We start from the raw sequence: 27,429 nt of genomic DNA, 5'->3' as shown, positions 1-27,429 counted from the left end.
TTCCTCCCTTCCTTCCTCCCTCCCTCCCTTTCTTCCTCCTTTCCCTTCCTCTCTTCCTTCCTTCCTTCCTTCCTTTCTTCCTTCCTTCCTTCCTTCCTTCCTTCCTTCCTTCCTCTTTCTTTACTTCCTTCCTACCTCCCTTCCCTCCTCCTCTTCCTTCCTTCCTCTCTTCCTTTTTTCCTTCCTTCCTCCTTCCCTCTCTCCCTTCCTTCCTCCCTTCCCTCCCTCTTCCTGCCTTCCTTCCTCCCTCCCTCCCTCCCTTTCTTCCTGCTTTCCCTTCCTCTCTTCCTTCTTTCTTTTCCTTCCTCCCTCCCTTCCCTCCTCCTCTTCCTTCCTTCTTCTTCCTTTTTTCCTTCCTTCCTTCCTCCTTCCCTCTCTCCCTCCCTTCCTTCCTCCCTCTCTTCCTTCCTCCCTTCCCTCCCTCTCTTCCTCCCTCCCTTCCCTCTTCCTTTTTTCCTTCCTTCCTTCCTCCCTCCCTCCCTCCCTTTCTTCCTCCTTTCCCTTCCTCTCTTCCTTCCTTCTTTCTTTACTTCCTTCCTACTTTCCTTCCCTCCTCCTCTTCCTTCCTTCCTCTCTTCCTTTTTTCCTTCCTTCCTTCCTCCTTCCCTCTCTCCCTTCCTCCCTCCCTTCCCTCCTTCCTCACTTAAGGGGTGAGAAGACATGAAATGGGTCCCTTTGTCCCTAAGCTCCTGGGGTAGAGGCAGAATCCCGGACTCTCAGCACTCTGGCTCTCCCCGGGACTGTTGCTTCTTCCTCAGGGACCCTGCGTCTTCATCACTGAGAAATACAAAGGACTTGGGAGCTCTTCTAGTAATAGGAGCAGAGCACAGTTGTAGATGACCTCAGAGGTCAACAAGTCTGACCCCCTCATTTTAATGATGAGGACATGGAGACCCAATGTCGCATAGTCAGTCGACAGGCATTTATTACGTGTTTCTGATGCTGAAGGCACTGTGCCAGGCTCTGGGGATACAAAGACAAATGCTAATTGACAGAGTCGGGATTTGAACTCAGATGTTCTACCCCAAATCAGTTCTACAATTCAATACACATCTATTAAACGCCTATTACGTGCCAGGCAGCACAGTGGATAGTTGGGAAGATCTCGTTTCAAATCCTGTCTCGATCACGCGACCTGTCTTCCTCAGTTTCCTCAATTATAGAGGGGACATAAGAGCACCTACCTCCCAGGGTTGTTATAAGTTTCAAATGAGATATAGTATTTATGAAGCTGGTTTGCAAAGTGCCTGGCACATGGTAGGCTCTTCAGTAAATGTCTGCCACCCCTCCTTGCTCCTTCTCCTGAAGACATAGTGCTCTTACTTCTGTACTAATTATAGGACTCAGGGGATGGCGTGTCTTTTAGTCCAATCTCCTCATTTTACGGACCAGGAAGCTGAGGTCCAAGGAGGGGAAATAAATTGCCCAAAGTTGTGCAACCAGCTGGTGGCTGAGTCAGGTCTCGAACCCAGGCCTTCTGGGCTCTGGTCTAATGCTTGCTCTGTTTTGCTAGGGATGCCTAAGAGTTTGCACGTTTGTGTGAGGGAGCAGGAGCAGGCAAGTCAGGCGAGGGAGTCAGATTTTCCAGACTAAGCCCTCCTGGACTCACAGAGAGGCTGCCTCTTCCCGTTCCCTCCCCCCACCCCCGGGATGCCCCGGAGAGAAGGCTTCCTGGCCTGCTGGGCCGAGGTAGCACCAAGGTCGTCACTGGGGGCCCAGCCCCAGAGCCTCGGGCTGCTGGCCGCCAGTCCCTGGAGGGGTCTGAGGAAGTCCTGGGCTGTGACCGGCGTCGTGCCCTAGCCGGGCATGTTCCAGGAAAAGACTGGAAATCTCCCCCGGAGGGCAAGCGCCACTCCCCGGGCACGGCCCCCCCTGCACCCCCTGCGTTATAATAACACGACTGCTCATGTTCTGCGAGCTCTTTATAGCTGACAGAGTTCCTGCCCTCAGCCTCCTAAGTGCTGATATTCCCAGAGGGAGATTCAGACTCAGAATGAAGAGGCTGATGTAGATGGCCAGGCGGCTGATAAACGTGGAGACAGGCCATGGTAGCAAGATCTTCTGGTCCCTGCTACACAGGCCTCCCCATGCGAAACGCCACCGGCAGCTGGCCAGTGGCCCACAGACCAGCTCATCACTGCCATGATGCCTCCTCCTCCACTAGGTACCAGGGAATAGCAACCGCCCAACTCACACACTTTACAGTGACGGAGCAGGCCCCACTCACAAAACCCATTGAGGTATCATTCCCATTTTTCACTTGAGAAAACAGATTCAGAGAGTTAAATAGATTATTGGATTTAGATCTGGGAGGAACCATAGAACATGGAATGTCAGAGCTGGGAGGGGCCTTAGAACACAGAATGTCAGAGCTGGGAGAGCCCTTAGAACACAGGGTGTCAGAGCTGGGAGAGCCCTTAGAACACAGGGTGTCAGAGCTGGGAGGCCCTTAGAACACAGAATGTCAGAGCTGGGAAGAGATCTTAGAACAGAGAATGTCAGAGCTGGAAGGGTCTTAGAACACAGAATGTCTGGGCTGGGAGGGCCCTTAGAACACAGAGTGTCAGAGCTGGGAGAGCCCTTAGAACACAGGGTGTCAGAGCTGGGAGGGGCCTTAGAACACAGAATGTCAGAGCTGGGAGGGGCCTTAGAACACAGTGTCAGAGCTGGGAAGCCCTTAGAACACAGGATGTCAGAGCTGGGAGGGCCCTTTAGAACATAGAACATGAAATGTCAGAGCTGGAAGAAGAGACCTTACAGATAAACTGTCCAACCTTTTCATTTAACGGCCGAGGAAAGTGAGGCAAAGAGAGAAGTGACTTTTCCAAGGTCACTGAGGACACAGGTCTCAGAGGTGGGGTCTGAGCCTAGGTCTCCTGCCTCCATGTCCAGAATTCTCCTCACTGGCCCTCCATGCTGGGGCTGCAGTCAGGGCTGGCAGGGGAGGGATTCCTGAGGCCCAGGGCTTGGCCTTCCCCCTCCTCTCCCTGCAGATGTTCGGCCCCAATTCAAAAATGATAATGAAGCGCCTCCCCTGTGGCGAGGCAGGCCTGGTGCTTGTTTGCACTGGGAATACAGAGATGAGATAATGTGCAATTCCTCCCCGTAATCTGGGGGTGAGTGTGGGAGGGACTGAGGCATGGACACGTATCTCTCTTCCAGAAGTCAGAAAGTGAGAACTTGTGGTACGGTGGAGAGAGGGTCAGCCCTAGAGTCTGGAAGATCTGGGTTCAAATCCTGCCTTTAATACATGATAACTGTGCGACCCTGGGTGAGTCATGCAAATTCTCAGTGTCTCTCAGGCAGCTGTCAAAGACTGTAAGTTATGGACAAGTTGCTGTTCTCCGTCCATGGAAGGAGTTTCCTTACTAGGAGTTTTCCACGTGAAAAAAATTGGAGGGAGCTGTAAGGAGCAGTAGATAGAGTGGTGGGCTTGGAATCAGGAAGATCGGAGTTCACATCTGACCTCAGATACTAACTAGTCATGTGACCTTGGGTAAGTCACTTAACTTCTGTTTGCCTCAGTTTTCCCATCTGTAAAATAGGGATAATAACACCACCTGCCTCTCAGCGTTGCTGTGAAGACCAAATGAGATCATATTTGTGAAGCGCTTAGCACAATGCCTGGCACACAATAAATAAAAACATTAGGTGCTTTGTTATTGGTATTACAAGTATAATGATGGTGATTATATCATGTCAGAATGTCATTAACTTCACAGAACAGGCCAAATCAGAAGTCCTGAAAGATTCAAATAGGGAGGGCTCCCTTCTAACTTAGGGGTGGGGAGGGAGGTGTTTATCAGGGAGGGCTGCCTGTAGGAGGCAACAAAGATCTGGGATGATGAAGATTTCTACAGGATCTCAGGGACTGGGCAGCTGTCCCCCCTCAGTCCCCTGATTAGGATCATAGATTCACAGCTGGATAAGACCACTGAGATCAGCTAGTGCCCTTAGATTTCATAGCAGAGGAATCTCAAGGCCAGAGACACTGATGTCATATAGATAGTAAATAATAGAGCCGGGTTTTGAATCCAGGTCTTTGGACTCCAAAATCCAGCACTACTTCCCACTGTCCAGCTAGTGTCCCAGTCACTGGATCGTCCATGGCCTGAGCCCAAGCGCTCTCAGGTCCCGCTGTCTCTGGCCTGGCTTTCATCCTTAATCCAACGACCCTTTCATCTTCTAGGTTGGCCTGTCCAGCGTCCGAGGGTCCTCAGTAAAGTGGGGTTTCTGCGTGCACATTGGAGGGTTGGGAGCGGATAGCAAGAGGAAGGTCTGAGAAATCACCAGAGACATCTTTCTGGTATCTATGGCCCGTTTCCTTGAGTAGTGAGTCTGCGGCTCAGCTGGACCGATTCAGAGACTTTCAGCTCTCCCAAGTCATCCTCGCCCTCATGGTCGTTATCCCTTAATGTTTTTAACTTCCTGAAGTCAGCCAGTCAGTCAACAAGCACTTATTAGGCACCCACTGTGTGCCAGTCTCTATGCTAAGTGCTGGAAGATACAAAGAGAGGTAATAAAACATGGTGCCCTGCTTCTCAAGTTGCTGGAGCAAAGGAATGTCAGCTGAAAGGCCCCTCAGAGGTTATCTGATCCAACCAGAAATGGAGGAAGAGTTCTCAGTACATCCCCACCAAGTGATCATCCGGGCTCTGCTGGAAGACCTCTGGGGACAGGGAACTCACTACCTCACAAAGTCAATCCTTTCTACTTTTGGACAGATCCAATTTTTAGCAAGCCCCCTTAAGTTAAACTTTGTCTTCCATCTGCATTCTACTTCATCAGATTCTCACAACCCTATTTGGTGGTTATTGAGGCAGGGATCACTAGAGACGCCATTTTGCTGATTTGTTGATACCGAGGAACTCCACACTGGAAGGGACTTTGAAGGCCAAGAGAGACCTGCTCAGGATCGTACAGGCTACTTAGGATTTGAACCCAAGTCTTCTCCCTAAACCACAAAGGACTTTAGAAACGGTGACTAATATTCTCTAAAGTTCACCATGAGCTTCAGCTCCGGGTGGATGGGCTTGCTCACCCTTGTCCATCCTCGTTAGGAGAGCCATTTTTGCTGATTAGAACCTGCCTCTTAAGACGGGTCAGCTGAACTCACTGCCCGGAAGGGAGGAGAACCTTCCTCCGGAATCAGTATGGAGGCTGGATCATTCCTTCCTGAATCAGTCCAGGTCAGACCTTGCCCATGACTCTCTGGAAGACATCCCTTTGCTGCTCTAGATTCTGGCTTTGGAAGATGCTTTGGGTTCTCCGCTTTCCTACCCACACGCAGCTTTAGTGAGGAAAGGGAGGCTCCTGAGAGGGAAAGGGCTCTCAGCCCAGCTCGTGGAGTCCATTCAGAGGAGCCCAGACCTGGACGTTCAATCCCATAGTTTGTGAGACTTGCCCAAGGTGACGCAAGAAGGGCTGAGTCCAAAGTGAGAAACCTTTCCACTGTTCCACAGCCTGCTACCCCTGGAAGAGATATAGACCAGACCCCAGTCATTTTGGCTGCTGGCCTATCACTGGCTACCCCAGTGAGGGCTCCCATGTCATTTCCAAGTTAGGAGTAGCATTTTTCTTCCCCCACCTCTGACCCCAGCATGGGCTGCTCTTCTTCCCACTGACCCCAACCATATGGTCAGATGCCCTTGAGAGGAGAGGAGTATGGATGAGAGACTTTACTAGGCCCCTGCTTTCCACTATTAATTGAGCAGAGACTCTCTGTACCTCAGTTTTCCTACCTGAAAAATGGGATGGAGGTTAGACAAGATGGTTTTTAAGCTCCCTTCTAGTCTTGACATTCTGTTCCAACAGTTTATGTCCCAAAGTCCCTTCCAGTTTTAACATTTGATTCTAAGCCATCCCCCCCACCTCCCATTCAATATTCTAAGCAATTCCCTTCCCCCCCCCGACATCTGAGGCATTCTGTGTGTAAAGGTACTTTTCAGCTTTGATGTTCCATATTCTAAAGTTCCTCCCATCTCTAACATTTTATGTTCTGAAGTTCCTCCTGGCTCTGACATTCTGTGTTCTAAAGGACCTTCCAGCTGTAGGTCTTAGGATAGGGAACCTCTGCCATTAGCTGATTGATACTTAGGGATACCCATTGGAGGAGGGCCTGACTGAAGACTAGTTAGCAAATCAAGACAAGTATTTTTAAGGCTCCTCTTTGGTGCCTGGCACTGTGTTAAGCTACCTCAGTCTAGGTAACCCGGTGGGTCCCATAGTGACAGGAGGGAGCCCCTTTGGCTTATATAATGACCTGACCTCTCCCCCCAGAGACAGGAGGACCATTTACTCCTCCTGGAGGAGAAGACTGAACTCGAATATGAACAGCACAGGCCATTCCCAGAGACATTTGGAGAAGAAGGGATGGTGAGTGGGTCCCTGCGCCCCCTCAGCTCACCATGTCCATCCCAGGCCCTGCAGGAGGGCCCCGGCTGCTGCCTTTCTTCAAGCCACTTCTCTGGTTCCATCCTTAACACCCACATTTAGTCTTCTTCCTGGCCCTAAATACCAGGTTATTGATTTACCACCTGCCTCCAGCCGCCAAGGCTCTGAGCCGTCCCCTCGGCATTGGTCAGGCTACCCTTGTGGCCCTGAAGATTCTGCCTGCCTGCCTCCCTGCAGCTGGGGGTGGTTCCTTTATTTCTAAAAGGGTCGCCCTGAAGTGGGGGTAGCAGGGTGCTCCAAGAAGCTCCCCTCTGTGCCCGGCTTCCCCTGGCCACCGGCCTGGAAGGCTTGAAGGCCTCAGGCCTGCCAGGAAGATCCGATCCCTTTGGCCACCTGCTGTTTTCATTAAAACTAAAATTAGCTGGGCCGGCCCCAAGCTCTTCCAGGTTTCTTTCTTCCTTTTTTTTTTTTAAAAATGTACAAATTCCTAGAGTAAAAATCGGACCTCTCACCAGCTCCTCCCCACTGGCTCAGCTTCTGGAGAAAGCCAGGCGCCTGGAAGGGGATAGGAAATAGTTGCAGGGCTTGGGAGGCTGAGGCAGCTGAGTGGCCCGGGCCTGGGTCCCATTGCAGCCTGGCTGTCCACTCCTTCCTCTAGCCTTGCCCCTCACCCCGGGGTCACATTTAAGAACTTCATGGCCCTCACCATTATCACCCACCCCAGAGGTAGAGGAGGCCAAACCAGGGACCCAAACAAGTGAGGCATGTATTCACTCCGTGGTGGAGAACGCAGGGGCCTGGACTGGACTCCTGTCGAGCCAGGCACTTGAGGGTAACCAGAACAATGACTCTCAAGCATGTATCAGCTTCAGGCTTACAAAGTGGTTTTCTCAAGGCCGTCCTGAGTGCCGTACGCCGAGGATGGGTCATTTTAGAGATGAGAAAACTGAGGCCAGAGAAGAGAAAAGGGATCGCGTGGCCCTCTACTTGGTGTTGGTGTGAACTCTGCCTCTCTCTCCTCAGTTTACTTTTCTGTAAAATGAGAGGGCGGACTGTTTGAAGCCTAAGGTCCCATCCCGGCTTTAAGAACTGGGATCTCAGGACTTGCCCAAAGTCACTCTGCTACTGACCTTCAGATTTCCTGACTTCAAACCCAGGACTTATAAAAAAATGACTTTTTTTTTTTAGTTAACAAGCATTTATTGTCTTTTCCTTCCCCACCCCCTATTTTTTTTTTTAAGAAAAAACAAAACCCTTGTAGCAAATATGCATAGTCAGGCCGAACAAATTCCCGTCTTGGCCATGTCCCAAGCTGGCTGTCTCATTCCGCCTCTGAAATCGAGGACTTGCTTCCCCCTTTCCCTGGGGCCTCTCAGGCCCCTTCTCTTGAGAGCTTAAAGCTGCCCCTCCTGTCTGTCCCAAGGTGGGCACCTCTGACTGTCCACACCTGAGAGGTGATGGAAGTGAGAGAGAGGGGAGGTGAGCTGCCCAGGCCCACGGAGGGTCCTCGTCGGGGAGCCTGGACTAGATCTGAGGACTCCAGGCTCCCCACCCAGAGCGCCTGCCCCAGCACCAGGAAGAGTCCTCTGTTTCCTCCTTTGGCGATTCTCAGGTTCATGTCAGGTAAACTAGCTGGGTGGGGTGACTGGGACCTGAACCTTGTGTGGTGTCTGGGGAGGCCAGGCCAGTTAGTCAGTCAATTATGTTTTTTTTTTTTTGGCTAGGCAATGGGGTTAAGTGACTTGCCCAGGGTCACACAGCTAGTAAGTGTTATGTGTCTGAGGCCGGATTTGAACTCAGGTCCTCCTGAATCCAGGGCCGGTGCTCTATCCCACTGTGCCACCTAGCTGCCCCCCTAGTCAGTCAATTATGAATGAGAAGAATTGGGTTCAAATCCTGCTTTTGACTCTTATGTGACTGACCCTTTCTAAGCCTTAGATGTCTCACCTGTAAAATGGGGCCGATAGCACTTACCCCACTGGGTTGCTCTGAGCATCAAGTGAAGAAATGTATCTGAATTCCTCTACCATGGAAGTACCGGCTGTGTAAGTGCCCTTAACTGCTGTCTGCCTCAGTTTTCTTATCTGTCCAATGGGGATCATAATAGCATTTACCTCCCAGGGTTGTGAGGATCAATGAACCTCACATCTGATGTAATATAACATGACATGACATGATATGATATATATGATATGAAATGAAACGATATAATACAGTACAATATAATAGCAGCTAGGTGGCACAGTGGATAGAGTGCCAGGCCTGGAATCAGGAAGACTCATCCTCCTGAGTTCAAATCTTGCTTCAGACACTTACAAGCTGTGAGACTCTGGGCAAATCACTTCACTCTGTTTACCTTGGTTTCCTTATCTATAAAATGAGCTGGAGAAGGAAATGGAAGACCTGAGTTCAAATCCTGCCTCTCACTATATGACCCTGGGCCAGTCAAGTTCCCTGAAGTCTGTGGTGTAGAGCAGGTGCCAATGTGCCCTGGTAGGAGAAATTCCCTCTCTGGGAATTCCATATGCTAATAAAAATCACAGGTCTGCTCGCCCCTCCCCCCCAACTTCCTGCCAATGTAGGCTCAGTGTTGGGAAAAACTTTCTAACAATGAGGACTATGTAAGAATAGAAGAGGCTGCCTTGGGACAGGGTGGCTTTCCCTTGTGTGTGTCTCTAAGTGGAGCCTTGCTGACCACTCCTTGGGGGTGCTGGAGAGAAGAATTTTTTTTTTTCTGAAAAATCCTGGGTTGGGTAGGCTGGTCGGTGAGGTCCTTTCCAACTCTGAAATTTTGTGACTATAGGCTAATATTATGAGAGCCATATTAGCCACTTCTAATGCTTCACCATGGAAAGCACCCTGGTTTTAGAGTTAGAAGCCCTGAGTTTGAATCTCACCACAGATCACAGAAGACAACATTCCTTTGTAGATCTAAAGGCAATATGAAATAAGTTCACATCCCTGTTCTGGCCCTTACGATGGTGTGACTTTGGACAAAGCGATCCTCTCTGGGCCTCAGTGTCCTCAGTTGTAAAATGGCCCCATGTTCCCCACCCCTGGTCTAGGTGATCTCAAAGGGCCTTCCCACCTCTGATTGTGGGTTTTCAAAGACAATGTCGATGGAGCGCGAGTCCCGACAGGTCCTACCCCTGTCTGGAAAGTCTTTGATTACACCTGGTGAGGAAGGACCAGCCAGGCAAGGGTGGAGACCCATCACCAGAAGGCTGGCCATTAGGGATTAGTTTATTTTGGTAAAAATGACTCACATAGGAGAACAATCACAGCTCCCCTTTTCATAACACTTTAGACTTTACAAAACACTTTCCCTGGCAACAACCGTGGGAGATGGTTCATGTGAATGTTGTAATTCCCATTTCACAGAGAGGGAAACTGAGGCTCAGGGGAGTTAAGGGACTTGTCTAAGCCGGAGTAGGGGTTTGAACCCCTGTCTTCTGACTCCCAAATCCCTCAATACCATGAGGCACACAGTCAAGGGGGAAGGTTGTGATCTGTGATACTGAGGCATGGGGGGGTTGAAGTGGGGTTATGATCTGTGATCTTTGTTGGTGGGGGGAAGTACTGACAGAATCCCAGATTTTTAGAATTGAGTTATTTCTACCATGCTTTACAGCTTACATGGAGATTTCCTTACAACACCCTGTGAGATGGGAAATTCGAGTATTAGTAATAATTACAGCTAATGTTGATATGACACTTTAAAGTTTGATCCTCACAACAGTTTTGGGAGATAGGTGCCATTATCATCCCCATTTTACAGATGAGGCAATTGAGGCAGCAGACATTAATTAACGCGCACAGGGTCACTTTGCTAGAAAGTTGTCTGGTGCTGGATTTGAACTCGGGTCTTCCCAATTCCAAGGTCCAGCACTTGATCCCCTGTGCCACCTGGCTGCCTAGAAGGATGGGTTGGACAGGATGACCTCAGAGGTCCCTTCTGCTGCCTGAGGCCAGTGAGTCTAAGAGCACAGAAATCAACCCCAAGTATCTCAGAGCCATCAAGCTGGTCTGAGAGCCCCCTCCTCAAAATCCTGGACGAGTGGTCAGCGAGTCTGCTTGGAGACCTTGAGTGAGAGAGAACCCACCAGCCCCTTTCTTTGGGGGGATAGCTCTGTTGGGCTGGGTCTCATTTCAAGCAAGAATCTACTTCTTACAGTTTCCACCCACTACTCCTATTTCTGTAGCCAAGGAGAAAGGCGGGGGTTGGTCTTGGAGTTTCTCTGAGCCTCAGTTTCCTCGTCTGTAAAGAGGGGAGTCATACTAGATGGCCTCAAAGGTCCATTGCGGCTCCAAAATCTCTGATCCTGCTACAGCAAATTGGAGCTGGCCCTGTCATTGATAGCCTCTGTGCCTCAGTTTCCTTATCTCTAAAATGGAAATAATAATAGTCCTTACCTCACAGGGTTGTGAGGATCAAATGAGGGGATGTATGTAAAGTGCTATATACATGGTAGCTACGATTATTCCATATGGTGGTCCCTCAGGTACTGGAAAATATCAATCATGTTCCCCCAAAACTTCTTCAAGTTAAAAATCCCCAGTTCTTTCAACTGATTCTCATGTGACACGCTCTCTGTGTTCTCCTTTGGGTCATCCTTCTGGATACTGTCCAACTTTTCTCAATCATTCCTAAAAGATGATGTTTATAACCAAACAAAACAATCCAGACAGGGCCAGACCAGGGGAGAGCGGAAGGGAACTAGTGCCTCCCTCCTGGAAACTTGGCTTCTCATTGTAGCCGGGACAGCAGCCCATCTTTCTGCTCTTCTCTCTCTCGGGTCCCCTCGGGCCATCCCCTTTCTTCCTCTCATTCCCAGTCCCTCTTTAGCCATTCTCTTCTTCCCCTCTGCCTATAAATACGCCCAGGTCTCCCGATCCTTAAAACCCCCCTTCCCCTGCCTTTACCATCCCTTCGAGCTTTCATCTCATACCTCTTCTTTTCACAGCCAAACTCCGAGAAGAATTCCGTCTACGTTCCTTGCTTCTATTTCTTACCTCCTGCCCTATTCTTGCCATTATGGATCCCCCACCACTCCATTGAAACCGATCCTTCCAAGGCCACCAGTTATGTCTTCATTGTGGAGGCTAATGGCCTTTGGTCAGCGCTCATCCTTCTTGACCTCTCTGAAGCATCTGACCCCGTGTGACCGCCCTCTCCTGCCTTCCCCTGCCCTGGCCGCCATCTTGCTGGACAGCCTTTCCTGCCCTTGGTTTTAATGACAAGGCTCTCTTCCTACCTCTTGGGTTGTTGCTTGGCAGTTCTCCTCCGTGTCCCCTACGCCCAAAGGCTCTCTATCCTGGGCCCTCTTCTCTTTCTTGGTGAGCTCATCAGCTCCCATGAGTCCCACTGACGTCTCCATCATGACCAGCGTGACTCCCAGCCTTAGCCTCTCATCTCAAACTGCTTCCACTTGGACGTCCCAAAAGCATGTCGAACTCATCCAAAACAGAGCTCGTTCTCTTTTCCCTTAAGCCCATATTTCCTGCCAACTTCCCTGTTTCTGTCGAGGGAACCACCCTCCTTCCGGTCACCTAGGTTGGGTACACCTTGACTCTTCATTCTCCCTCAACTCCTACTGACCATTATTACTGGTTCTGCTTGCACACCACCTCTTCAATCCATCGCCTTCTTTCATCATCTCTTGCTTGGATTACAGAAGCAGTCCTTCTTAGTTGGTTTTCCTACCTCCAGCCTCCCCTTCTCAATATACAATCACCAAACAGCTGTTAAACTGATCTTTCGAAAGCACACCGTCCGACCTTGTTACTCCCCTGCTCAAGAACTTTCAGTAGCTCTCCATTGCCTCCGGAATAAGACAGTGTCCTTGGTTTGTCCTTCAGAGGCCTTCACAGTCTGGCACCAGGCTCTGAACAAGCTTCACACACTCTGTGTTCTGGCCAGACCAAGCTGCCGTTGTTCCTTGTATGAGGCATCTCCTACCTCAGCACTGTTCCCCATGTCCAGAATGGCCTCCTTCGCTCCTTTCCCTTAGATTTCCTAGCTTCTTTCAACACTCAATTCAAAGGATAAGAGGGTCTTTCGAACACCCCATCCCTGTCGCTAGGGCCCTTCCCTTTCCAGAGTCCTTGGTATATATTTTGTTTTCACTTATTCTCTGATGTGTTGCTTTTCCTCACTAGAATGTAAGCTTCTTGAGGGCAAAGACTATTTGTTTTTTGCCTTTTTATCTCTAGTATCTAGCACAGTGCCCTGTGTGTAACAGGAACTCAATATATGCTTATTGAATCTAATTCAATTACAGTCTTTCCTTTGATGAACTGGACCTGTCCCACAGTTTCAGTTATTACTTCTGTGCTCATGGCCATCAACATTTTGCCTCCAGTCTTGTCAGAGCCAGGACTTGAACCCAGGTCCCTGAGTTCCCAGTTCAGGTCTCGTCTCATTACATCCTCTTGCACAACAGTCATCTTTTTGTGGACCAGGAGCTTAACGGTTTCATTGAGAAGAGGCCTTGGGGCCTCTTTAGTCATCTGTGGGCTGTTTTTTTTTTAACCCCAGGTGAAAACTGGAGGGGATGGTGGGACAGTCCCTAGACTCAGGGTTTGTGGTGAGGGCCAAGGTTTTGTAGCAGAGTTGACAGGGCTGGGCACTGGTTTGGGCCAGGGGAAATGGAAGGGTTTGGCACCACGCAGGTAGGTGTTGCTTCTTTCTCATCCTTTTCCCCTTGGTACTTCCTTGTTGATCGCCAGACCTGCAGACGGGGTGGGTGGGAAGGGGATGGAATGCCCCATTGGGCTATTCTGGCTGGAGAGAGCCAAGTGCTGACCTAGCTGTGGCCGCCTTAGTCACCATGAGGGCATTTGTGTCCCTAGAGCCTGATTCATGGGAAAGTTGAGTGGTTGTTGGGGTAACATACCATCCCCATCCCTGGGAAACCCACTTCCCTCCACATCCTGGCTCAGAAAGCTCTGCCTCCACCCCATTCCTGTTTGAGAGTCAAGCCCTGTACTCTTCGTGCTAAGGTGCCAGTTTCCTTTCTCTGAGTGTCTGGCCATGCAGTTCCTGTCCAGAAGGCTTAGAACCCCATCTCCTACTCTTTCTTATTTCTGAAACATTTGTTTTTGAGGGAATGGGGGTTAAGTGACTTGCTCAGGGTATACAGCTAGTAAGTGTCAAGTGTCAAGTGTCTGAGGCTGGATTTGAACTCAGGTCCTCCTGACTCCAAGGTCAGAGCTCTATCTACTGCTCTACCTAGCTGCCCCCCCCTTCTTATTTCTCCTGAGGATCAGAGATTCAGGGATAGGAGGGACCTTGGGGGTCATGGTCCAACCTTCTCATTTTATAGATGAGGAAATTGAGACCTAGAAAGGTGAAGAAATGGCTTAGGGGTATCTGAGGCAGGATTTGAACCCAGGTTTTACAGACTCTAAGTCTAGTGACCTGTCTCGAAAGCCTTATTCTCTGCTTCCCATCCTGAGTGTTCAGGCACCCTCCCCCCACTTCCTGTCTCCGAGGGCCTATTTTCCCACTTCCCATCTGTAAAGGTCCACCTCTCTTCCTACAGCCGAGCACTTTTCCCTATAACACCTCTGGGTAGTGGGTGTATAATTATTATAAGACCCATTTCACTGAGGGAGAAGATGAGGCTCAGGGAGGGGTGACTTGTCCAAGGTCACACCACTAGTAAGGGTCAGAGCAGGGATAGGACACCGAGTCTTCTGGCTGTGTCTCTGAACACCAGCGGCCTCTGTCTGCCCTCCTGGCCCAGCTCCCTCACATCTTATCTCTGGGAGTCCATTCACCCTTTTCTGCCTAATGGCTCAGTCCCCCAGTTTCCTGTTCTGAGGGCCCAGTCCTCCCCTCCCCCATCTTATTTCTGAGAGTCCATCCCCCCACTTTCTGTCTGGGTGGCCCGGCTCCTCACATCTTCCAGCCTTCAGGGCCCAGCCCCTGCTCCCTTATCTTTGGGGAATCTAGTCCTCCCCATTTCCTATCCTGATGGCCCTGCTCCCCAGCCCTATCTGAGAATTTCAGCTTCTCCGGTTTCTGTTTCTAGGTAGTTAGGTCAAACAGCAGATAGAGCATTGGACCTGGAGTCAGGAAGACTTGTATTCAAATCTTGCCTGAGACCCTCTAATAACTCTGTGACCCTGGGTAACTCACTTAACCTTTCATAGCCTTGGTTTTCTCATCTATAAAACAGAGATAATATAATGACAGCACCTACCTCCCAGGGTAAGGCAGCTGGGGTCTAACATGAAAAGGAGGGAGCTTGACCCTCAGAGAGAAAAAGCGGGGTAGGGGTCAGGCATTCGGAGCTAGGAAGTGTCCCAGGAACTAGGAGGTATTTTGCCCCAACCACCACTGCTTTTCCCACCCACCAAACAAGATAATGTATGGAAAGTGTTTTGCAAATGTTAAGGCATATAAATGCTAGCTACTTCCTGTGGGCCCTACCTCCCCAACCAAGTTCCCGGGGCTCTTTTCTGCCCCTCCCCTGCATCCGAATATTGGTGAAAGGGCATTTCTCTGGATTCTTGCTCTCAGGGGAACTGGCAAGGCCCTGGGGGGGGGGGGCTGGCTGCAGCAATGCCCAAGGCTGTTGGGGAATCCCCAGTACTGGCAGCGTCCCTTCCTCGGGTGCTGGACGCTCCTGGGCCCATGCTGGGGGCGCTGCCTGCACCACGGGAGCCCGGGCCTGGAGGGAAGGAGGGGGGACCAGGTGTTTTGGTAATGGTTATCTCAGGATCAGGGTACTGGGTGTGCATAGTTTACCCAACAACTTGCTCCATTTTAGGGGAGATTCCTATCTAGTCCAGGCTGGATTCCTCAACGCTCCCACCTCCCCTCACCCCACCAGGATTTCCCAGTGAATTCCTAAGGATCCTGTCCTTGGGACAGGAGGGGACCAAGAGGGCGATCTTCAGCTCATCTGTAGGAAAAGTGAACAATCATATTGGTGTACAGAGGGCTCCAGGGCAGCTGATTTGAAAGGTTGGACCGTCTCCTCTTGGTCAAAAGAAAATCTCTCAGATACATCTTTGCCATAGCCACCCCCCCCACCCCCTACAGACAATCCATCCTGTTGCCTTCCCTTAGAAATACCCAGTGTGTTCACAGAATGAAGGACTGCACCCCAGAATCCTAGTTCCTCATAATTCAGATTCTCCCCAGCCCCATATCATGGAGAGGCAGAAATACAGTGTAAAGAATGACAGATATAGAGTCAGACACTTTCAGGCTGAGTCCTGACTCAGATACTGTACTTCCTGACTGCCCACCGGTGGGCAAGACATTTCATTTTTTCTGAGTCTCAGTTTCCTTCTTGGTCAAGAAGGGAGTGATGATAATTGCATATGATAATTGATCTCCTTGGAGTACGTGTTCAGTAGTACGAACACTAAGTCAAGGATGGAAGCAGTTTGGTGGCCTTGCCCCTGCCCTGACAATTCCAAAATGTTTTACAGAATGGTTGGAAGAATTCAGAACCTAACTAACCATATATTAGGGTCGTTGTCAGCCTCTCCATTGCTGACTGTTTCAATCTTGATTTTTTCACCTATGCTAACATGATGGGTGTAGGGTGAAACCTCTCTTTAGTTGGGAGTTGGAGAATTTTTCTATATGATTGTTGACACTCCTTTGGAAAACTTTGTTTATGTCTTTTACTACATATCCGTTGGGGATGGCTCTTTGATATTACATTCATATATTTATGCCAATTCCCTCTATATCTTGGGCATCAGACTTTTATCTGAGATATATGATGATATAATGTTTTTTGCCTTCTTGATAATTTTTCTTCTTATTCTAGATTTTGTTTCTGTAAAATTCATTGACATTTTATGTAATTGAAATTGTCTGGTTTTTTTTGAATGTTCATTTCTCTTCCATGCTTGGTTTAGAATTTTCCCCTTAACTGTTGATCTGAAAAGTATCTCCTTTTTGTTTTTGTCTATTTAAAAAAATTACATTTTATGTTTGGATCACCTGATATGGGAATAGTTACAGTACATGCATTATAGGGCTGTTAGGAGTAAAATGTTTCCTAGATCTTAAAGGGCTTTAGAAATGGGAACTATTATTATTATGGGGAACCAAGGGATGCTGGAGGAGGTAATATGGGGAAATGGGAGGGGGACAAACATTATTAAGTACCTGCTGTATGCTAGGCACATCGCTATGTGCTTTACGAATATTAACTCATTTGAGATAGATGTGCTAGGAATAAAAAGTCTCTGCTGCTCCAGGCAAGGCTTTCAATGAGACCGGAAAGGAGCAGGGATTCAAAGGGAGAAGCCAAGTAATTCCTCCTCTTCCCTTCCCCACCTCCCCAACCCAGTTTTTATTGTTGCTCAGTTGTTTCAGACTCTTTGTGACCCCATTTAGGGTTTTCTTGGCAAAGATACTGGAGTAGTTTGCCATTTCCTTCTCCAGCTCATTTTACAGATGAGGAAACTGAGGCAAACAGGGTGATGTGACTTGCCCAGGGTCACACAGCTAGGAAGTGTCTGAGGCCAAGGTTTGAACTCAGGAACCCGACTCTTCCTGACTCCAGGCTAGCACTCTGTGCACTATGGTGCCCCCTAGTTGCCCTTCTAAGGTTATATAGTTTAGTAAGTATTAGAGCCAGGATTCACACCCAGCTCTTTCCTGACCCAAAGTCTGGTGCTCTTTCTACTCTTACTGAACTGCCCAAGGGAGTAATCTCAGAGCAGCAGCAACCCAAACCACCAGGGGACCCCCAGGAATCAGATCTCCCCTTTCTTTCTCAGTAGCGGGTTCCTGCTCTCTCTGCAGATGGAATGCTTTTCTCAGAATAGGTTCTCTCCCTTCTGGGAAGGACATCCTTCCTTTCCTCTCTCTCCTGGCCTCTGCTCAGCCCGGTTCCCTCAGACCCAGAGTTCTCGCCTGGCTTGGACTTTCTTTTGCAATGGCTTGGTGTAAAGTGTGCCTGGAAGGAAGGTGGGGTGGGGGGTGGGAGGGAGAGAGGCTCAGGGAATGCGGCTGCTGGGGGTCACTGCAGGGAGCAGCCTCCTTCTGCGCTTGGCTAAGTCACAGAGGATGAGATTTGGGACGCAGAGATAAAACCTGGCAGTCCCCATGGGGAAATCTGGAGACAGACCCAGCCGGGTCACAGGGTCACTTTCCAGCTGGGTTGAAAGCTTTGGAGTCTGTTGAGGGAGTGGATTTCACAAACAGCCTTTTGGTTTCAGTATCTGAAATGGAGGGTCATAAGATGCAGATGCGGAAAGGACCTTAGGATGTGAGAGCTTAGAATGTCTGAGCCAGGAGGGCCCTTGGGACACAGAATGTGAGAGCTGGGAGGGCCCTTAGAACACAGGATGTCAGGGATGGGAGGGCCCTTAGAACACAGGATGTCAGGGATGGGAGGGACCTTAGAATACAGCATGTCACAGCTGGGAGGGCCCTTAGAATACAGCATGTCACAGCTGGGAGGGCCCTTAGAACACAGCATGTCAGAGCTGGGAGGGCCCTTAGAACACAGGATGTCAGAGCTGGGAGGACTCTTAGAACACAGGATGTCAGAGCTGGGAGGGCCCTTAGAATACAGGATGTCACAGCTGGGAGGGCCCTTAGAATACAGGATGTCAGAGCTGGGAGGGCCCTTAGAACACAGGATGTCAGAACTGGGAGGGCTCTTAGGACATGGACTGTCAGAGCTGGGAGGGGCCTTAGAACATAGAATGTCAGAGCTGGGAGAGCCCTTAGGACACAGGATGTCAGAACTGGGAGGGCTCTTAGGACGTGGACTGTCAGAGCTGGGAGGAAGCCTAGAGATGGTCTAATTCATTGCCATTATATGACAAAGGTGGGATTAAGGTCTGAAGAAGGGGCAGTGACTTGTCCAAGGTCAGTAGCTGTGCTGGGACTCGACTTCCCTTGTGGCAGTAGTCTTTCATAGTCCTAGAACATAGTACCTAGGCAGTACGGCTCCTTTTAGAGCTAAGCTTAAGGAGGAGTGGTGGGTATCGGCCCTAGTCTCCCACTCCCCACAGTCTCCCTTAAGCCAAACTGGCTGTGTGGATTGCTTCAGGGCCTTGTCTGAGGAGTCTGAGAGGAGAGTTTGGTGTGAGCATGACACTTTCCAAACAGAGCCGGAGGGCCGGGAGTTGGGCGAGTTTTGACAGGTTTGGGGAGCCCCTTCTTGTCAGACGCTGGCTGAGCCACTCAGCTGCTAATCCAGGAGCCCCAGAGAAAAATCAAAAAGGAGCAGACAGCAGCTGGGTCATGGGGGTGCCTGAGCAAACCCTTCTGGAATGCCCTGATCTTTAGGCCTCTGAGAAGCAGAGGGAGAGAGGGCATCTGGCCTGGCTCTGAGGGCTACAGCCTGGGGTGAGAGCCAGGTTCACCATGCATGCATGCACGCACCTTCTAGACACATAGCTGTGCACATGACTACACCAGCCCAGATTCTGGGCTACAGAGACCTGAGCCCAAACCTAGGAGAAGGGACAAGGACCGAACCCAACCCGAGCCCAGACCCGGGTCCTCAGAGAGGGTACCAGCTCGTGCAGCCTGGATTGTAGAGTCGGGGGAGCTGAGTTTGCCAGCCAGATCTGATACCCACTCGATTGTGTTCCCTCTGTGCTACGTGATACTAAGTGCCACTAGTAGGCATACAAAGGCAAATGGAAGCAGAGTCTTTATCTTTGGAGTTTATATTCTGCGTGTGTGCATGCATGCGTGCATGTGTGTAGGTAGGTAGGGGTGGGAGGAAGATATAGTTCAGCTAAGTAAATACTAGGGATTCTGAGAAAAGGAGGTGCTGGAGGAAGTGCATTCCAAGTGTGGAGCACAGCTATGCAGAGGCTTGGAGATGGGAGGTGGAACCTTGAGTTCAGGGACCAGTAAGCAGCCCAGTCTGACCGGGCCCTGGAGTGCATGAAGGCAAGCAATGGAAAGTAAATCATTTTTTTTGGCTAGGCAATGGGGTTAAGTGACTTGCCCAAGGTCACACAGCTAGTGAGTGTTATGTATCTGGGGCCGGATTTGATTTCAGGTCTTCCTGAATCCAGGGCCGGTGCTCTATCCACTGTGCCATCTAGCTGCCCCAATGGAAAGTAAATCTTGAACAGCAGCATAGTGCCAGACTGGGAATGGCTTTGGGTGCCAAGGTGAGGAGTTTGTAACTTATCTTAGAGGCAATAGGGAGCTGCTGAAGGTTCAATCACTTAATCCTTCTGGCCTTTACTTTCTCTATCTGCTTTGGGGTTGACCTCCAGTGTCCTTCTAGCTCTAAATGTTATGATTTTATGAGATGCAACAACATAGATGTTAGCTCTAAAATTTAACTCGAAGCTCCCTGTTCCTAGAGTCAAATATCATTCATTCATTCATTCATTCATTCATTCATTCATTCATTCAGTTTTTCATCCAATTTTTACTGAATACACTCTGCTCAAGGAGTTTAAGGTCCAATATTGTATGCATGTAACTTCAATGCAAAGCTCTGTAGCAAAATGGAAAATAAGATGGACTTGAATTCAGAGGATGTGGGTTCAAATCCTGATCTCATTTTCTACATCTACAAAATGACCTGGTTTCTCAGATTCCTCCCAACTTGAAATCTGTGATTCTGTGAGAGCAGGGTATAGCACAAAGAAGCTGAGACAGGACTTGGGAGAAGTGGGGAGACCCCTCCCAGGGGGTGGCTTCACAGAGGCAGTGGGGCACACCCTCCCTTGTGAGTGAGCGAGCTCTGCAGTGCACACCTGTCCTCAGACTGATGCATGCCCTCTAGATCCACCCTGCACATGGAATGGAGCTGCAGGCTTGGCTCGTCAGAGTTCACAGTGGCACGGCACAGCACACCACACCCATGTTTGGGGAATTACACCCAGTTGAAGCCTGTGCCCTTCTGACATGCCCCAGGGAGCAGACATACTTGAACTTGGTCTTGGGACATACACACACACACACACACACACACACATACACACACATCTGGGGAATCAGTCAGAATGGGGATAACCACCCCCCTCCCAGAGGGCTGGGCATTGAACACTGTGTGCCCTGAGACACGCCTGGGCACACCTGCCAAGGCCCAGGCAGCACTGTTGTTAGTGCCAAGCTGTCACCCTGGGGTGTCTTCTGGAGGCCAGGTGGGGTCTCCCCTGCTCTCTCCAGCCTGGAGGAAGATTACTTGTCTGTGAGGTGTGGTGAGAAAAGAGAGGACAGGCTTCGAATCCCCAGTCTGCCACCTGCTCTCTTCTGCCCGGCCTCATCCCACGTCCCTTCCCCATCTCTGGGCTCCAGGGTGGTCTTCTTTAGAATGAAGAGGATGAACTGGAAGACCCCTAAGTTCCCTTCCAGATCTAGCTCTTTAGAGGAGAGGCAGTGTGTCCTAGCATAGAGTACCCCCTGCTGGAATTGGTGCTCAGGAAGACTTGCCACTAGCACTATTAGCTATGTGACCTTGGGCAAATCTGAGCCTCCATTTCCTTACCTGTAAAATGGCGATAAGAGCACCTACCTTAGAAAGTCATCTCGAGACTTCGATGAGATGATGTGGGTAAAGTAATTTGCATACCTTAAAGTGCTATGTAAATGTCAGTTATTATGATAATGATTGAGTTATCATAATAATGCAGAATATAGAGAAACAGGCAAAAGGGGGAACTTCCCAAATCCTAGGTGCCTATCCCATGATCCTGTCTGGACAGAGCAAGTGCTTACAAAGCTGGGCCAGGGAGAAAGCCAGGACACCCCTATTCTCTTCCTCACCTTCCTTTGGTCCAAGACTCTTACCAGCCAGAGTATAAGATTATAAGACTATAGAGAAAAGAGCTCCTGCCTCCCCACCCCTGAACCTCAGAATTGGAAGGGATCTAAGCGACCATCCCTTGGGTCTGATCCAGACCTGAATGGGAATCCCTTCCACAAAATCCCCAACAAGTGATCCTTCAATCTTTGCTTGAATATCTCCAGGGATAGGGAGCTCACCCTCTCCTGAGGTGGTCCATTCCATTCCTGGACAGCTGAAAGTTCTAGTAAGGCTTTCCTGACATTAAGCCCAAACCTGCCTCTCAGAAACTTTCATGAAGGAGGAGGCAATGGACTTGCGAAGAAGCAATGACTTGTCCAGGGCTATTCAGATAGCAAGTAGCAGATGCAATATGAGAACCCAGGGCTTTTGACTCCCAGGCTAGTTCATGCCTATTCCTCCGTGAGTACATGTTCTCCATTCATTCATTCACTCAATGAGCACCTACTATGTGCTACAAACTGCTCTTGCAAAGACAAAAAAGAAAGGTCTCAAGGCAATCACTGCTGAGTGCGGCCACTCAGCCACTCTCTGGGAGCACTGACGTTCTGTGATGACAGGGAGCCGCATCTGCACATCGACTCCCAGTCCATAGTGCTCTAGTATGATGATCTTCAGGACATCCATGTAGGGAGGCTGCTATTTTTGCCCTTCCCTGCTCTCCCAACCCCTCCTACCATGGGGTATTTTATTGTTGTTCAGTCATTTTTTAGTTGTGTCACTCCCTTTGAGGTTTTCTTGAAAAAGATACTGGAGTGGTTTGCTGTTTCCTTCTCCAGTTCATTTTAAGCCTAAAAGTGCGGCTCAGAGAGGTGAATTCATTTGTCTGAGGCCACACAGCTATTAAGTGGTAGGGTTGAAACTCAAGGCAACAGTGGAAAGAAAACTGGGTTGGGTGGTTGGGGGATCTGATTGTGAATCTATTCTGCTACTTTCTGCCTATGTGACCCTGGGCAGGTCACTCCATAAGCCTCAGCTTCTTCATCTGTAAAATAAGGCGGTTGGACTAGGTCTCTTCCAGCTCTCGATCAAGGGTCCTATGAACCTAAGGCTTCTGGAATCTGATTCCAGGGCTCTCTCTGCTGCCCCTTTAGGAAGGATGAAGCCATTTGAAAAGTGCTTCAGTCCTTTGAATAAGTGCCCTTCAAGGTCAGGAATAGTGCCTTGCCTTGGCCCATCCTGAGGATCTGTCCGTGGGTAGGGAAGGGAATTAGCATCTATTAAGGGGCTACCATGTGCCAGGCACTATGCTTAGTGCTTTACAAGTATTACCTCATTCGATTCTTACAACAAGCCTGGAAAGTAGGTAGGTGTGCTATTATTATCCCCATTTTACAGTTGAGGAAACTGAGGCAGGCAGGGGTTAAGTGACTTGCCCAGGGTCATATTGCTAGTAAATCTCTGAGGCTAGATATGAACTCAGGTCTTCCTGACTCCACTGTGCCTTCCTCCTTTCTACTCAACTGTTCCTTTCTCTTTCTCAGGAACACAATAATTCCTTCCCTCCTCATTCCCGCTCCCTCCCCCCACCCCCCAGTTGTATAGTGGTTTCAGTTTTTCAAAGCACTTTGTAGCCACTGGCTTAGTTGATCCTCAGAACAGTCCAGGTGCATGGTCATTAGCTATGGCAAACCATTTGTCAGAGGTCCAATAGCTAGTGAGTGGCCGAGCTGGGAGGAGACCCTCATTCCCTCAAGGACTGATAGAGTCCCCTCGCCGATGGCTTGAGCTTTCCAGAAGGGTGCTGAGATCCCATCTCTGTGGCTCAAGCTAGACTAAAACAGGTCACCATGTCTGGAAAGTGGAACCGCACACTCCCTGTGTATCTATAGTCAGGATGAGCCCTGTTCTCTCAAGGAGATTTCACTGGCTGTCCCCCATGCCCAGAACCCCATTCTCACACAGTTCTTCTGCCTCCCAGCTTCTTAATATGGGGGTACCTTAATACTAGCACCTATCCTCAGATGTTATGTTCAATTTATCTTGTTCCCACATCGTCTCCTCCATCATTCTGTGAGCTCCTTGAGGGCAAGGACTGGCTTTTGCCTCTCTTTGTATCCCCAGCACTTAGACTGGCACATAGTAGGTGCTTCACAAATATTTATCAACTGACTGCCTGACACAGACATTAAGTAACAGAATCTGAATTTGAACTCAGGTCCCTGATGACAAATCTAGCCTCCTTTCTAATGTGCTGCACTGCCTTATCATCCGCTAGCTATTTCATAAGTCAGTCTTGCCTTCCAAGTGGATGACAAGCTTCTTAAAGTGGTCAGGCCTCTCAAGCAGAGAGCTGTCTAATGCAGGAGGCGAGGGGCAGCATCACCAAGAGGATACATTAGGGAATAAATAGGATAAATTAGCTCCGGCGCCTGGCTTCAACGTTAGTAGCCCTGTGAGATGGATCCCAAGATTGCATCTAGGGATCAGAGGTCTACAGTGGAAAGGACCTCAGAGCCCAGCTAGCACAATCCCTTTGTTTTCAACATTAGCCTCAGCTCTTGGACAGCGGGGATTGTTTTATTTTTTCATCCCCAGCACCTGGCACCTAGCAGGTTCTTAAATAAATGCTTATTGATTGATGAGGAAACTCAGGCCAGAGGAGGTCAAGTGACTTGCTCAAGGTCACACAGGTAGTCCGTATCACAGTGGGGATTTGAACCTGGGTTCTCTACCTCCCCAGTAATGTGCTTTTTTTCAGTGTACCATGCTGGGCAAACTGCTTAATGGTCACTATAAAAGAGGGGCTAATAATACCCATAGTACCTACCCCAGCAACTTTTTGGAAGTTGAAATCGGATAATGTACAAGGTGTCCCCCAAAGTCTTAGTGCAGTCAAAAGTTCTAATACCTTAAAACTGCATTTAGGACATTCTGTTTATAAAAGTGCTTTGTGAACTTGGATGTTATAGAAATGTGAACTGTTATTGCTATTTTTTTTTCTATTTCCTACTGGGGGTGGGGCTGTGCTGTGTGTTTTTAGCCTAGCTCTGGACACATGGGAGATGATCAGCAATTCAGTTTAATAAGCATTTATCTGTTTGGGATTGGACTAGATGCCCTTTGAGGTCCTTTCCAACTTGGAGGATCTAGTCCCCCTGGATTCTCTGAAACATGTGGAATGCCTGTTGATTGGCCTCATCTTGGAACCTGGCCAGGAGCTGAGATGCCAATGCTCGGGGCAGTGTAGCCTCAGAAACCTTCCGTTGGCCTTTGGTGGTTGAAGGGGCGCCGGTGAGGCTATCCCCAGGATCTGCTGCCCCACGACCTGACCCACCTGTTGGCTCCAGAGGACAGGTTTGCCAACCTCTGCCTCTTCGGCTGCTCCCTGCTCCCATAATATAAAAATTGGACTGTTGAAGTTCCCCCCTGAACTGCATGGGCACCCACTGAGCAGTTGTGATGTGGCTGGGAAGTGGGAAGGGGCTTCTCCTGCTTGGGGGTGGGGCAGGGCTGGTGCATGTTTGTGATATGTGTGTATGTGTGGTATCGTAGTACCCTCAGTATCCCCAAAGGATCACCATTCCCAGCCAGAATGGAAATCAATATTCAGTGGCAGTGGAAAGAACCCTGCCTCAGCTTCAGAAAAACTTTGGGTTGGTTCCTGACTGTCACTTGACTATGTCACCTGGGATAAGTCACTTTCCTTCCTCTAAGCCTTAGTTTTCTCATTTGTAAAATAGGAAGATAAGGATTTATAGTTGTCTGGCCACCAGGGTTAGAGGGATCACAGGACTGAAAACTGGAAAGGACCTTGGAGATCGTATCATCTGTGGATAAGTGCCTCCTGAATTGTAAAGCCTTGTAGAAATGCCATGTACTTCACTCTCCACTATCCGGGTGGTAGGAGAGCCCCCACCCCAGCTGGCGGGGCTGCATGTAGCACTCGGCTCCCTGACGAGATGCCCAACACAAACAAACAGCCCTGACTCAGACAGAGCTTAGGCTTCTGACCCCTGGGACCCCAACTCTCTACCGGGGAGGCCAGAACTTTGCTTACAAGGTGACAGGCCTAGGGCTCTTCAGGCACTGTCCCTGGCAGTCCCCACCCAAGGCTCAATCCTGGGGGTCTCCTCCTCCAGCTTCAGAGGTTTGCTATCCAGTTCCCACCCAGCTGGGGGGGGGGGTGTATGGCGCTGGCCTGGGTTTGTGTAAGCAGTACAGGGCAGCTCCCGAAGTGTTAATCAAATTAGGAATCCAAGAAAAACAAAACTGTCTACCAGCCACTTGCAGCCTCCCCCAGGCTCTGCCCCAAGTGGGTCTCCTGAGCAGCTGGGAAAGTTCCACATCACCTCAGTCCCCAAACTCCCCGGTGGCTCTGACCCCAACTGAACACAGCTCCTTCCCAGCAGGCCCGGCAGGCCACAATGACCTCATAGCAACAGCCAGTGGACACTTAAGGCAAACTCATGGGAGACGTTTGTTCTCCAGTCTTCATGCAGAGAGAAAATTTTTTTCCTCTCTCCTCGGTCTCCATGGAAACCCCAGGCTACACTGTTGGTTATATCCCCCCTTTAGTCCTCGGATCAATATTGGGGTCTAGGCTCCCTGGGCAGCGAAATAAAACAGGACTGGATTATGCTCGCAGGTGCTGCTGCATCTGGGGGAAATGGGAGGGGGGCAGATGCCAGGGTGGAGGGAGAGGAGGAAGGACTCACCCCCTCCTCTCCTTGCACTGGCCTCTTTCCCCAGACCGGCTCCAACACCCCCTCCCATTCCAGGCTTCCGTGACCCTCCGGGGATCATAGCACCCCTACACATAGAGCCTGGGTAGGGAGAGCTAAGTTCGCTCAGGGACCCCTGAAGGCCACTGTCCCAGCTACAAGCTTGGGAGCTGGGGCGGGGGTGGGAGGGGGCGGGTATTGGGTGGAGAGATTCTTCTTTCATTCAGCCCAGGCCGTGTTCTTCCTTGGGGAAAGGGATTCAGGACCAAACCCAGGTCAGCAACATCTCACCCGCCATTAAGAAACCACACCGGCCCCGGCCCGGCTCCTCTCACCGCGCGCCCCCCCCCCTCCGGCCCCTCCGGGCACAAACAGGTCCCTACACGCCAGCTCTCCCGCGGGCTGCCGGCGGCGGCACCTCAACCCGAGCACAGGCAGCTCCCGGGGACTCTTCTTGGGATTAACCTGCTATTAAATCCCTGAGCCTTTCTCAGTAATTGACTTTCACAACAGACCTGTCAGAGCCGAGCCAGCCGAGCCCCAGCCGGAGAGGGGAAGGGCAGGGGACCCGGGGCGAGGGAGGCAGTAGCGCCCGCGGAGTAGGAGGCGGGGGCAGTCAGGAGAGCTGCGCCCATCTGCCCCGGACAGGAACCCCTTCTCCCAGCCCCAGCTGCCATCTCCCACTCACTCTACCCGCGCTCCCCCGGCTCCGGCTCTGGCTCCGTCTCCTCACTGGCTCGGGGCTGCCCAGGCCGACAGCGGCCCCGAAGGACAGAGGTGCACTCTGGGGGCTCTTATTCCATGGCAGGGGGCAAACGGGAGGCGGTCCGAAGAACACCTGCTCGGCGCAGTGCGGGCAGCCCAGGTCCCTGGCCCCCCAGGTCCCTAGTCCCCCGTGCCCAGTGCCCTTAGCCGCCTGGCACCACCCCGCGCCCGCCGGTCCCTGCCCTGCCCTCCCTGCCCTGCTCTGCCCTCCCGAGCCCTGCTCTCCCCCAGCCCCACTTACAGCCAGTTGCTGGCGGCGGCCGAGAAGACGGCGAAGACCAGCAGGCGCAGGGAGCGCAGGCAGGAGCGCGGACTCATCGTGCCGCCGGCCCCCGGCCCGGGCAGCTGCCGCGCTGGGACCCTCCCGTCGGGGCTGCAGGTGGGCAGCCCGCGGGCTCCGAGTCCGAGTCCGGGAGCCAGAGCCGGGGCCGGGCCGGGGCCCGCGCCGGGCGGGGAGAGGAGGGCAGGGCAGGGCAGGGCAGGGGGCGGTGCGGCGGGCGGGGCGGGGCCGGCCGGGCCGGGCCGGGGCCGGCGAGCAGGCGGGCGGGGGCCGGCGGGGGCGCTCCCTGGTCTCTGCGCCGCTGCGCTGCGCTGCGGGCTGCCCGGAGGCTGCTGCGCCCGCTGCCCGGCTCCGCGCCGAGCCGACTGTCAGCGCAGCCCCAGAGTCCTGAGATGCGGCGCAGGAGGGAGCGGAGAGGCGGGCGGGGGGGCGGGCCGGAGGCGGGCCGAGGATGGGGTTACCTGGGCGGGCCCAGCGGCCCGGGACACCCCCCCGGGGGGCGGGCCGGCCCGGGGCTGGGCACGCTCCCTGCTCCCTCTGCGCCCGGCCTCCCTGTGGG

The 27,429-nt window shown here is 51.0% G+C and overlaps 1 protein-coding gene across 1 annotated transcript in view; it reads right to left on the bottom strand.

Annotated features, from left to right (window-relative positions):
* WNT4 (Wnt family member 4) overlaps positions 1-27,066 on the bottom strand; it is a 54,515-nt gene extending 27,449 nt beyond the window's left edge. The window contains exon 1 of the mRNA XM_020983027.2: positions 26,832-27,066. Coding sequence (XP_020838686.1) covers positions 26,832-26,908 — 77 coding nt within the window. The 5' untranslated portion in view covers positions 26,909-27,066. The remainder of the gene's footprint in view (positions 1-26,831) is intronic.
* Between the last annotated feature and the right edge of the window lie 363 nt (positions 27,067-27,429).

Source organism: Phascolarctos cinereus, unplaced genomic scaffold (genome assembly GCF_003287225.1).
Source record: "Phascolarctos cinereus isolate Bilbo 61053 unplaced genomic scaffold, phaCin_HiC Scaffold_726;HRSCAF=1367, whole genome shotgun sequence".
NCBI classification, from domain to species: Eukaryota; Metazoa; Chordata; class Mammalia; order Diprotodontia; family Phascolarctidae; genus Phascolarctos; species Phascolarctos cinereus.
Note: the sequence above shows the minus strand (reverse complement) of the source record. Positions and strands in the feature narration are given on the sequence as shown.